Source organism: Notolabrus celidotus, chromosome 4 (genome assembly GCF_009762535.1).
Source record: "Notolabrus celidotus isolate fNotCel1 chromosome 4, fNotCel1.pri, whole genome shotgun sequence".
Classification (NCBI taxonomy): domain Eukaryota; kingdom Metazoa; phylum Chordata; class Actinopteri; order Labriformes; family Labridae; genus Notolabrus; species Notolabrus celidotus.
Window position 1 is genome coordinate 30,381,054 of NC_048275.1, and position 13,347 is coordinate 30,394,400.

General features: G+C 40.0%; 2 protein-coding genes across 12 annotated transcripts in view; one reads left to right on the top strand and one right to left on the bottom strand.

Moving 5' to 3' along the window:
* The window catches only part of LOC117812061 (acylphosphatase-2-like), a 139,005-nt gene that overhangs the window by 52,077 nt on the left and 73,581 nt on the right, over window positions 1-13,347 (bottom strand). For 8 of the 11 annotated variants that reach the window (XM_034682640.1, XM_034682639.1, XM_034682638.1 and 5 more), the window contains one exon: window positions 12,257-12,431. Coding sequence is in view for 2 of the 11 variants with exons in the window: in XM_034682631.1 (XP_034538522.1) it covers window positions 12,304-12,431 (128 nt within the window). In the remaining 9 variants the exon portion in view is untranslated. Of the gene's footprint in view, window positions 1-10,348; window positions 10,905-12,249; window positions 12,432-13,347 lie in introns of those variants that run through there. The other 3 variants (XR_004631124.1, XR_004631123.1, XM_034682642.1) reach the window with 3 other exon arrangements.
* LOC117812059 (forkhead box protein G1-like) lies at window positions 908-2,416 on the top strand. The gene has a single exon (XM_034682625.1). The coding sequence runs from the start codon at window positions 908-910 to the stop codon at window positions 2,141-2,143; it is 1,236 nt and encodes a 411-aa protein (XP_034538516.1). The 3' UTR covers window positions 2,144-2,416.

Below are 13,347 nucleotides of genomic sequence, written 5' to 3' on the forward strand. Positions count from 1 at the left end.
TCTCTCTGTGTGTGTGTGTGTGTGTGTGTGTGTGTGTGTGTGTGTGTGTGTGTGTGTGTGTGCGTTCGTGTCCGTCAGTCCGCGCATGCACGAACATGTGCGTGTGCGTTTCCTGTCCGGCACAATGGTTTTTATTAGGAGACAATAGCGGCGCGCTCAGTGCTTCCCCGCCTCCCCCATCTCTCCCAGAAGAGGACACACAAATAAACACACATGCACGCACACACTGTGCATGCGCTGTGTTTGCCGACATGGATTCAAACTATTACTGTCGTTGAGAAAACAAAGCCGGGCAGTCTGACTGCCCCCACAGCCTGCGCTTTTACGTACACGCACGGGCACGAGCACACTCAGACGGACGTGCGCTTTTACGCTTAGGCTCAGAATGGGATTTTACGCACACATCCATAGACGGGAGGCTGCATGACGCACGGGACAATTACACGGCCGAATTTAGGGAAAGGTGCACGCGCGTAAATACCGAAAGAGAGATTAGAGAGGGCAGCTAAAAGTGACAGGTTTGTGTTGTTAGATACATTAAAGGTCTCACTGTGGAGACGAAAGGACGGAGAGGAAGAAGCAGAAAAGAGGATTTGTTGACAAAATCACCAAGTTGCAGAGGCTCCTCCTCTCCGTGATGTAGCCGCGAGTCGGAACCTCCTTAATTACTAATTTCTTCTCATCCAAGCCACGCTCTCTCTCTATCCCCCCTCTCTCTCTTTCTCTCTCTGTCTGTCTCTGATCTCTCTCTCCACTCCTCCATCCATGCATCTCTCATCCTGACCCTCCTTTCTCTCTCCTCTCTGTCTCTTTCGTTTCCAGACCGGATAACGGAGGTGGGCGAGCTTGGAGTTGTTATATTTTAGTTATTATTTATTCGTCGTTTTTGGGAGACCCGCCACCGGGCATGGAGGATGTAAAGGACCCGCCGACCGTTCACCGGTCCTCCTCCTTCAGCATCAAGAGTCTCCTGCTGCCCTCCAAGTGCGACAGACCGGACTTAGTTGCTGCTGCTGCCGTCGCCGGCATCCACGGGACTCTGTCTCCTTCCCCGGGTTCTGACTCTGAAAAGTCGCTGGAACCTGCAGAGGTGGACTCCACAGCCGTGGCTCTGGACCCGGAGAAACCCGGTAAGGAGGAGCAGGGGGAAGAGGAGGAGGAGGGCGGAGGGGGAGGCGGAGGGGGGGACGGCACCAAGGCAACACCGGAGCAGAATACTAACGGTACTAATAGCGGAAAAACCGGGAAATATGACAAGCCTCCGTTCAGCTACAACGCTTTGATCATGATGGCTATTAGGCAGAGCCCCGAGAAGCGACTTACGCTGAATGGCATCTATGAGTTCATCATGAAAAACTTCCCTTACTATCGGGAGCACAAGCAAGGCTGGCAGAACTCCATCCGGCACAACCTGAGTCTCAATAAGTGCTTCGTTAAGGTGCCCAGACACTACGACGACCCAGGAAAGGGCAACTACTGGATGTTAGACCCGAGCAGTGATGACGTTTTCATCGGGGGGACTACCGGGAAACTCCGTCGGCGCTCCGCCACCTCCAGGGGCAAGCTAGCCATGAAACGCGGGCTGCGCTTTGCTCCTCTCGGTTTGGGGATTAACGAGCGGGCAAACAACCCGCTCTACTGGCAGATTTCTCCTTTTCTCTCTCTTCACCACCACCACCATCACCCACACTACAACGGCTCATCACCCGGGTTTTTGAACCAGGCTGCGGGCTACGGGTCATTGCTGCCCGCGGTGGAGCAGCTAAGTAACGGGGACCTGGGGCGCTCCATCCTTGGTGGGTCTGCCGCCGGGGCGCTGGGCTTGACGAACAGTTACGGTATGAACGCATCGCCGGTCGGGCTTCTCTCCGGACAGACTGCCGGGTATTTTGTCTCAGGGACCCAACACTCCGCAGCGGCTCAGGGGCCACCGGGCGGAGGACCACCGCCGCATCCTCCACCGCACCTCCAGCAGAGCGCGCCAGGATTTGGCGGCTTGGCGCCTAGCAGCTCCCCGCAGTCCCTGCTGTCGGACTCCCTTAGAAACACTTCCCTACCGGCCTTCTCCGCGGGCGTGTCCGCGGGGTTCCCCGGGATGCTGTCCCATCAAAAGAGGGTGACCCCAAACGCTTTCCTAAACTGAAGTCCCCCCTCCCTCCCCCTCTCTCCCCCTTCACCACCACCTCCCCGTGGAAGGCACCGGGACGAGGACGCACAAAAGACGTCATGTTAAGGGCGAACAATAAGTGGTAAATATCAAACATTGATTGCAAAAATATACAGTATATATAAGAAGTGAAACTTTTGGCCATATTCCCGAAGAGCAACGGGTTTATTCTTTTTTTCTTTTTTTGTCGCGTTTTACCGAAAAAGGGACAAACTTTGTTACCCGCGGGCTGTACAACTGTAAACTAGACTTGCCAAAGGTAACACTTAAGTATATTTCAAGCTATTTATATCTTGTAAAAAGATTTTCAGTTCATTCTTGGAGTCTTTTATTTATGTTTTGTATTTATTGTATAATGTATTTAAATTCTATTTGTCAGTGTATACTCATCAGTGTTGAGGATAATGGGTAGGGGGTTGAAATAAGTAATACAGGGTTTATAATTATTTTATGAATTTAAAGACAATCAAGCAGAAAAAAGACAATCAGAGCTTTTTCTTTTCTTGTATGGTAGGAGGAAAAAAAGTAAATAATGAATTAATGAAGCCTTAAAAGCAGCAGAAACAATCAGGGGCGTAAGAGGAAAAATAAGCCTAAATCATATCTCTACTCAGGTTTGACCCCGGACAGGCCTAATGCTGGTGAAAATATGGAAACTAATGGGACTGCTCTCTGTGAAGAGTTTCCTTCCGAAATAATGATATCCAAAGCAAATTAGGCCTATTTTCCAACATGGCTGGCCAGTAGTTCAGCCATAAGGCTAATAAATAAATGGATATACATGTTTTTGGAATTGAACTCTTCATGTTAAGAAATATGCAAAACAACGAAGTTTAAAACGAGATTTCTGTGTTTTTTATTCATCGTTAAGCCCAAACTGTCCTTTACTCTCTAACTGGAATTTTGTCTAAGGCCTATCTATGCGTGGATGTGTGTGTGTGTGTGTGTGTGTTTGCAGGCCTGCGCGAGCGTAAACGTCCTGCGCATGTGCGCAAAAGCAAACACACAAACTGATAATCCCTTCTTTTTTTTATTGACAAAAACTTACACTTAAGCCGCCACCATCCTGATTTGACGACCCGCTGAACTGCTCTGGTTTCGGGTAAAGTTTGACAGTGAGTGGCGGACAATAGAGGGACAGGCCTCTGCACACGGAGTAGGTCTTTTCCATTTATTTTTCTTTCTTGGTGGAGGTAAAAATAAATAAATAAGGTGCTTCCAGCTAACCATCAGGCTCTGCGTAAAACACACACAAACACACATAAACATACATAAACACATAAACTAACACACACGCACGCACGCAAACACACACAGCACAGACACACACACTGCTATTCTTTTATGAAAACCTTGCATCTCCAAAATACCAACTTTGTCTTTTGAAATTGATTTGAATATTTGTTCAATCGACGGTAATTTAACCTTTTCTAAAACAATTTCAGCTCCAATTCCAGCAACCAACGCATCTCACGGCCTTTTTCTTTTTTCCAAAAACGGCCCAGTTGTTTGGAAGACACTTCAGATGTACAGCGCAGTTATAACGAGGTGTTATGCACATTTTGGGAAAAGCAACACAAGACTGTAGTAGCTCTACATTTGCAAAAATAAGTATATATACTGAAGTGGAGATACAAGGTTGTCATCAAAGTGCAATGGTACATGTGACTTATGTTTGTATTATTTGTAATTATTGGGATGTTACTAAAGCTACACAGCAGGGTTCAAGGGCATCTAGAACGTGCATCAGCTGATCTCAGCAGGGAGGATGTGCCGCCATTTTAAACTTGATACCAATATTAATTTTTGATGTGGTCAAAAGACCGATACCAAGGGTTTTAATATAAAACAAAAAAACTGTGTGGTGTTTATTTTAAAATCATGGGGGAAATCAGGCCTTTAATTATTTTTTTTTTCAATGAAAGCATTTAAAAAAAATACAATTGCAATCTTGTGATGTTTGACAAGGAGCCTTTATTTTTTAGCCCAGAATTAAAAAATAAATTCCTAAAATAAAAAATTACACGTACATTTAGTTGACAAAAAACCAGGATGTCTTTTTACCACAGTCGCCTTCATTTGGAAGTCCTTGCTGTAAGAAAATTATTATTTTTTTTAACTTAAACTGATTTAAAATAACATTTTACTCGATGATAAATTCATCGGAAAAGATTATTTGGTACAAGTAAGCCAAAATGAAATGACATAAATGACGCAATGCTATTTTGCCATTGCACAGTTAAACAGAAAAAAATAGATGCATTTGACAATTTGATAACATTTCTATGTATATGTCTGTTTAAAACATAAAGATTGGGATGCAACACGTGTTTTAAAAGCTAATTAGATTGTTTTTTCTTTTCTAAAAAGAAACATGACAAAATAAAATGCACAAAGCTCTGAAGTGTGTTTTACTCCAATGAGACCCTTGTGACTGCATTTTAAAAAATAAACATGGTAATATTTATTTTTTAAAGCACTTAATTTGCATCGCTTGACTGTCAAAGTATTGATGGCTGAAGTTATTGATTGGCCAGTCCTCCTCAGATCTCAGGTCTATGCTGTCCAAGCTCAGAAGCACATTCTGCATCAGGTGAATTTAGTCTTTGCAGAGTTATATCCACAAAGTTCAGCGCTTAATGTTACGTACATTACGAATGGAACAAAGGCACATTTTTAGGATGATTATGAGGCCAAGCTTGAATTCACATTCAACCATTTGGGTATTTAATGGAAGGCCATTGATTTAATGTAAAAATGCTGCAGGTTGGATTTAATTTAAACATATTAAATGTACGTTGAAAGAACCAGCACTCCTGGTTGGTGGTTTTCTTCCTTCATAATAATAGGTTCTGTTTTTACAGTGCAGCACAAATGTTGAACTTGTATACCCTTTGACCTAAATAAAAGCCTCCTGAAGCTCAAAATGAGGCTGACCTTGTCAACACACACACACACACACACACACACACACACACACACACACACACACACACACACACACACACACACACACACACACACATATATATATATATATATATATATATATATATATATATATATATATATATATATATATGTATACAAAGCTACACACACACAAAGCCTAACATAAAAATAAACATTGAAAAGGATCTTTATTGTCCAAACAGAAGCACAAACAATCCAGCGAGTACCACTGAGGCTCTTTCAATTCAAATATTTAAAATCATAGGAACTTTAACATTTCCCAAACAGCACCAGTATGAACAAATGTCTTTCCGGACTGGATGCAGACTTATCAGGCTAGGTTGTTTTTTGAATCTGTTATTTTTTTTGTTTTCATTTGGGTTTTGTATAAAAGGAAGAAAAATGTTTGGAGAGTTATTTGTTTTTATTTTTTTGGCACCTGTGTGTGTTCACTTGTAAGAAGTCTGTACTGTCTGTTTCGTTGCCGTCTATCTGTTTTTATTTTCAGAGAAACTAAAGTTGATTAAAAGGATGAAATAACTGAACGCAGAGTTTCTGCCTGATGTGTGCATGAAAATGTGAATATACTGAGAAAGACGATCTAAAAAAAATCCTTGGTATATAGTGGGGCCTGATAAGGGGTTTATTCTTTCATTTTAAATAAGTGTATAAAACACGCACATTTGTGTACCAGGAAAGCATAAAAACACTTAGAGAATTTGAGGGGTTTCATGGATTCATTTCACGTTGGTTTTAACAGCAAATAAAAATAATAAAAATAAAAAACAGTTTTTTTATTCAAATGTCTAACGGCTAACTTCCCCTTCAACGACTACTTTTCTTTTTGATATTTCAACGATCAGCGTTATTTTTCTATTTTGTCTTTTAAAAAAATATCTTTTCCAAAACTCTTTTATGGTTGACTTTTCATAGACTTCTACATGATAAGGATTTAAAAATAGATTTTTTCAATATACTTAATGTGTCTACGAAAATCTTGCTCAGCATTTTTTGTGTGGTTTATTAAAAACCATAGGTGTCGATTTTTTCAAAATGTATTCCTCATTTTTTCACAGACTGTTTTCACGCACTTAATATGTTCTATTTTTAATTATGGCTTTTATAAATCTAACTGTCTCTCACATTATTTAAGAGTGTCTTTAATTTAGTGACTTTTTTTATATTTAGGTATTTATTTCATTTTCTTTAGAGAAACACCTTTATCCTCTGCCTTCGGTGTGTTTTATATGAATATTTTGGTTTCTGTCCTTCTCTTTAATAGCAGGCTGAACATTTCAGGCTTTGGACGACACAAGACATTGAGGACAACATATTAAGTTTGGGATAAAAAAGAAACTAATTTTTTATTTATTTTACCAATTTCAATTCAAAGAATTTGTTTATCAAATAACTATCTGGAACACAATCACCAGTTGAACACCTAGGCTACATCAGATGCTAAGAACTGGATATTTAAAGACTGCCATATTTACCCCATCATATACGATTTTATGTTATTTTTCAGGATTACTGTGACGCTGTTATCAGCTACAAATTGTGTTTGTCGTCTTTCCACATTAATGGTTCGTTTAAAAAGGAAGGGTCATTCTTAGATATTCTAGATATATGGTGTTTGACTTACTTGTAATCCTCATAAGAGAGGCTCCTGTAAACAGGAGAGTCTTCATTATTTGATCATTCTGATTCTTTTCTTCAGGTTTATGAGTGTCGTTTAATTTCAGTGCTGTTAACCCTAAAATTGATTGAGAGGGACTGTTTACACAGTCTGAGCTCTGCTGCTTGGACTCAGCAGTGTGTAACATCACGTGATCTGTGTGTGTGTGTGTGTGTGTGTGTGTGTGTGTGTGTGTGTGTGTGTGTGTGTGTGTGTGTGTGTGTGTGTGTGTGTGTGTTCATCTACTCATATTGAGCCAACACTCAGCTCTCTGATGACCTGAAAAGTAAACACTGGACACAATTTGAGAAAATTACAACACAAACTGGAGTTTCCGCGGCAGATAATTTTCTTGACTTGGATTATTTTGTTGAATTTGTCCGCTGACACTCCTGTTTAAGAAAATGTGTTCTCTGATTGCAGTGGCCTGTTAGCCCACAAATGAAATTCAACAACACAAAAATAAGTTTGTTGCTTTAGGCTAAAGGAAATTGTGATTTCGCTCAGTATTTTATTTATTTAAAAATGTGTTATAATCAGTCCTTTAATGGCTTTAATATCAGTTTATGTAAGGTTGATTATTAACATATTGCCCCTTTGTTCACCCGTTTGTATTCTCATACTATGTCACAAGGAGAGTGTCTGTGCATGATAACATGAACATTTCTAAAGCAGCTTTTATTCCTGAAATGGTCCTAAATAATGAAGTTACACTGACGTGTTTTAAATAATAATATTTCTATGCACATTCAACGGCTTTAAATTATATTACAGATGTTTATATTTTATTAAACCTAACTGAGTTAAAGAATACCATGAATGCTATTTTTAAAATGTATTTAATTTGATTATATGACAGTCTACTTCTCTAGAGGACAATTATGTCAGTTGTAGTAAATAAGTGTGCAAATAAATTTGATTAAAAATATATTTGAGATATATGTATTAACAACAACATAAAAAAATTGGAAGACACAACACTTATGCCTACTGTGGAGTCGACACACTGACTAACTAAGCCACAGTTACTGCACACAGAGGCGAAAGCAAATTTAAATAGTACGAATTTACAAAAAGAGCAAGAAGAAAAATTACAGTACCATGGAGAGTTACCACCAAGTCAAAGCAGACAAAATAGATTACCGTGAATATATTTATATCAAGATTTAAAATGTGCCCACAAATTAAAAGTTACCTCAGAGCAGTGACTTCTGGCAGGGCTCAAAGGTCTCGATGTGAAAACATAAATATATAAGAAATACACAAGTGTCACAGTGAATGAATGAGTGGTGTGTAGGTCATCTTTACAGTGGTGAAGGCTTTTCTTTGCTTGTTGATGGTTGAGCATTGAAACATTGTAAATAAACTAATGTATGCAGGTTAGCATGTTTGCTTGAGTCTTTCTACAACTAAAGGCTGATTTATACTTCTGCGTCTCCCCTACGCAGCAGGGGCTGACGCGGACATGAGCCCCACATACTTGTGCGTCGGTGTGTCTGTGTCGCGCAGCAATTCTCCGCCGAAACGCCTGAGGGCAGTGCGGTCTCTCTGCGCACTGCTTCCGGTCCCGCTGCGATCTCTGTTTACTTTTCCACAGAGTTTCAGAGCATGTTATGTTAATCTACAGCTGATACATGTTGCTGTTTATCATACAGACATGATTACATGAAGAATAGAGAGGAGGAGATGAAATACCGGCCGATGTGCGGCCGATGTCCGGGATCCCGGAAGTGTTGTAAATGCGGGAAAGACAAAGCCGCCGAACAGACCAATCACAGAGCTTGCGGTCCGCGTCGGCTCTGCGGGGAGTTACATTTTGGAGGAGGTGCACGTCAGCTACGTGCGTAGGCCTCGGCGTAGGTACAGGAGCTACGCGGACCCCCGGCGTAAGGTACGCCGTTGACTCAACGCAGAAGTATAAATCAGCCTTTAGGATCCTCTCCCTTCTCTCTAACACGCCTTTCACTGGAAATAGATATCAGAAATATTCTGTTGTTAACCCTAAACAGAAATTTAACATAGGTTTCTGTGGTGGAGTCAAAAAAAATTGAGGTAATTTTTACTCAGCTCCACAACCTGTCCTCATCTCTGTTCATTTGTCCCTGTCAGTGTGTTTCCGTTTGAAATTATCTTTCTCCATGTCCCTGTCTTTATGTCTCTGCCTTTTTCTTTCATATTCATTCACTTTTTTTTATACATTTTTGCTGTTGTCTAACTTTTATCCTTTTATAATTTCCTTCTGTCTGTGTTACTTTACTCTGTGTCTCCTGTGTCTCCTTAGTTGTTCTACCAAGGTATCGCTTTGTTTATACATCTCTTCAGTGTCTCTGTCCCAGTGGGGAGTCAGTTTGTCTGAGTCCAGATATCTGTCTTTGTCTCCCACTCTTGGTCTTTGTCCTGTCTTTCTGTCCATCTCTGGGTCTCAGTGTGTCTCTAGGTCTGTATCTCTGCAGCTTTAAGAGGAGTCTCTTTGGGAGAATTTAGGTCAGCATAGCGCTCCAGTCCGCTCACTTGTTATGGCAGCTGGGGCAGCCCACAGGGGCGGGGTTAGAGGGGGGAGGGTGCATTGTGATGTCGTTTAGTTCCTGAGCCAGTGTTGCCAAGATGAAAGAAGGTTCACACTTTTAAAAAACCTAGTGGCCAAATTTAGGAGTCGCAAAGTACAGGACAGGGCGAACTCACGATCGATCGCCTGAACACTGCCAAGTTTTCGCCATAAACAGAAAACCTACAGCTTTAAAATAATGTATCATTATGCTACTTCATGATGCTTTATTACATTGCTTTCTGGTGTCAATGGCATCAAAGTGTAATTTCTGAATTCAACGCTACACCATGCTATCATTGTGGAGCTTTGTGGTATTATTGTCCATAGTTATTGTCTATACCATACCGTGGAAATATCTGTATCACATGGCCTGAAAAAGGTTTATCTTCTGGAAAATAAAAAACACATTCTATATTATAGCCATAATTATGGGGTTCACTTTTGAATGATTCTTTATGTGTCAAAGGTAAGTCCCCCGGTGTCTTGTTTTTTTTCTAGCTGAAACCCAGAGATATTCGCTTAACAACATTATAAAAATTACGTTAATATAAGTGGCTTTGACCGCCAATTTCTAGCTCGGATAGTGGTTTAAAAGTCATCTTTTAAGTAATATGTGACCTAATATTTCAGCACTGTTATTAAAAAATGAAGTAAAAGGTATTTCCATGCTAATTGTATAGGCCAATAAATAATAATAAGAAATAGAGTAGGCCGAGAAGGCCTCTACTATACTCTTATTCACTGTTGACATTTGTTTGTGAAGGAAAACACTGCAAGTGTTTGCTTTTTTGCCAGTCTTTCAATCGACAATCATGGTCATCTTTTAAGCTAGATCGAACAGTGAAAGACCGATATGTTTTTTCATAGCTGCATAAAATTGTTAACTTATAAACCAAAGTTTTAGAACAAAACAATTATCCACAGTTTTTAACAAGAAATACTGACTTCAGAAAAAATATGTATTGGTGGAGTTTTAGTTGCTAGTTAAGTTAATATTCCATAATCTCACTCTGCTATTTCTCATAAATCTTGAGTTTATTTTCCATGGTTGTCCAAATGCAACCATGGCATCTTGTTAAATTCAACATTTAACATTGGGCAATAAAAGTTCCTGAAAGCAGATGGCGAAACCTCTAATTCAATTGCGGAGATAAAACAGTGTGCTGTGGTTATTAGTAATTCATTGATGGATAAAAAATACACTAGTTTCAAAACGCATCCCTTGCATTAAAGTCAAACATTCGGCTTTACTGTTTTTTCTTCATATGTGGAAACACATTACTACTTCTGCACTTGAAAAAAAAATCATAAAGGTGCTGAGACACAATATCAAGTGAAATACTGCAACCAGCAATAAGTCCCCAGATATAGAGCCACAGCACAGGACAAAGATAATGTAAGTGTTTGTACAAGCTGTAGCTGGTCCTGAACATGTGAACAGCAGACTGGAGTTGTGTGTTTGTAACCTGACAGCGGCGACATGTTGAGAATGGAGGGGGGACACTGCCACCCTACAGGGCTGATAAGTGATGGTGATTGAGCGTTTGGACCGTCCCCGTCCCCTGCAGGAACACAGTTTTACACTCTGTCAGCATCACATGCACACACACGCGCACGCATGCACCAAACACACACTCACACACACTTGCACACAAGCACATACACTGCTCTCCTGTTGAACCACTTGAGGACAGACCAGCTGCTTTTGATGAGTCAAGCTCTGTAAACTGCAGCTCTGGAGCTCTGAAGCTGGATAATCCTTCCTTTAAAATAAACATTTTGTACAAAATCATCGCTGTAATGTTATTCATGTTTCCAACACGGGGAATTCATTTTAACAGGAAACTTTTTCAGACTCCAAAGGTTGTTTCATTTGGCGGGGAAATTGTTAAAAATTATCAAATAGGTGACTGTGGTCCAGATGTCAGCTTATTCATTTTTTAAAAACAGTTTTTTTGGGGGGGGGGGAATCCCAAAGTTATAGAGCTTTAAGGATGACACCACTCTCAATCCGGTTAGCTTAGCTCAGCATAATGTTTAGCTAAAATGGTTTTGGTTTAGTAAAATTAATGACATCTGCTGAACGGCACATAAAGCTCTGAAATTGATCATTTATACATTCAGCTGAAAATTGGCAAAGTCATTCCTCTCTGTATAGAAATAGTCCATAATTTACCAGTTAAACCATGACTGGAAGTTGATCAACTCTGATTTTTGGACATAATAAATAGATATGCTAATTTAGCCTACATACATTGGAGCTGCGGGTGGATTTGTTTCCTTTTGGAAAAAGCCAGGCTAGCAGTTGGACATTGTTTTTAGTCTTTGTGCAAAGCTCACCAGCCAACTGTGGTAGCCCCAAATTCTACTCTTCAGAGAGGAGAGTGGTGTCAATCTTCTCATCAAAAATATGAAAAGAAATACCCATCAGTAGAAATAAACCACATTCTTGGAAAATTACAATGATACTTACTCCAACATTTTGAATAAAGGTAGTTTTGCAGATTTTTAGTTTTAAGGCTAAGTATCTACATTATATTTTCATCACTTTCCAGTTTTAGTCATCAAATCTACTGTAATCAAACTTTTGACAGATGTCACTTTTGCTGAGTCATTACTGGCAGTTAAATATGCTTGAAAATATATTCATTTGACAGTAAATCAAAGATGAGAAATTATCACAATGATTCATTCTCCACCCAATAAACCATGAAAAGCTTTCAAACAAGTTTTTGTTTTTGGAAGTCTGACATAGGAAAGTTTGACTGTCGTCAGTAATGTCTTTTCATATCATCCAACAGTTTATAATAGTGAGTCATGAACAATCACCTCCTTCCAGAGCTTGCAATACTGAACTGTCAGGAGCTAAAACAAGGCTGCAGGCATGAATAAAACATGCAAACTGACCTCCTACCTCCTTACTGTTGGCTGTGATGATCCAGAAGCTGAAGCAGATTTGCATCACAAACATTTGGATGTACGCCTCGTGGAAGGGTGGCCGAGTAATCCGTAGACATTCGAGGCTATCACAGTGCGATGCAGAGGACTTAAAGACATGTTCCCCTCAATGTCAATGTTTGATCTTAACTCTGTAACAGAAAAATTAACAAACAACCAAGTCAGAAATACCAAAGAAAACCAGGTACACTTACTAATATAGCCTTGTACTTCATATTTTCATTTTAATATAACAAAGGAAATGTTTCAGGGTGAAGCGTAAACACTGAGTTTGCTACACAACAAATAGATTCATAATTTTGGGTCCTTAGAGAGCAAACATCTCCAATTCCAATAAAGAGCAGGGCAGAGAAGCAAACGTTAGCTTATTGTTAAACTGAAAAAAGAATTTAAGGATAAAAGAATCATGGAGCCTGTGTTATACATGAATTCAGTCCCTAAAATAAAAATGTCATCGCAACTTTTCCCGTCACCACTCAGTGATGTTTTCTACCACTTATTGGAATCGTCACACCAAATGAAAAAACAGCATTTAGGTCATTTATATTAGACTGAAAGTGAAATATGGTCACTCAATGTTTAACATATTTGAACAAAAACAATAAACCAACGGCTTCATAATGTTATTTTCTTTTGGCCTCAAGGTTTTGGTCTCTCACATAAACAACCCTCCTGCCTGTCCAATGAAAGCTCTCTATAAGCAGGGCTTGTAGTACTTACTGTATACACTGAACTCTGCAGCAGCGTAATATTAGTGTCCCATTGTGTGATCTCACATTTCATACTGGTGTTGTGGAAGCGCAAGAGGCACAGCATGTAAACAAACAGTGGGAGCTCCATGTACACACATACACAAGGTGCTGTTAGGCCCTGTCGGCTCTGATACTACACAATGCCACCCCTCATTATGCTTCTGTTACAACCTCCGACGGTGGATCAGAGGCGGAACAACTTTGCCGGCCCTTTACAACACTGTATGTTACATAATGGCAACAAGGTGTAACAGTATCATAAATATCCCGCTTTGAAACGGCAAAATGTAAGAGC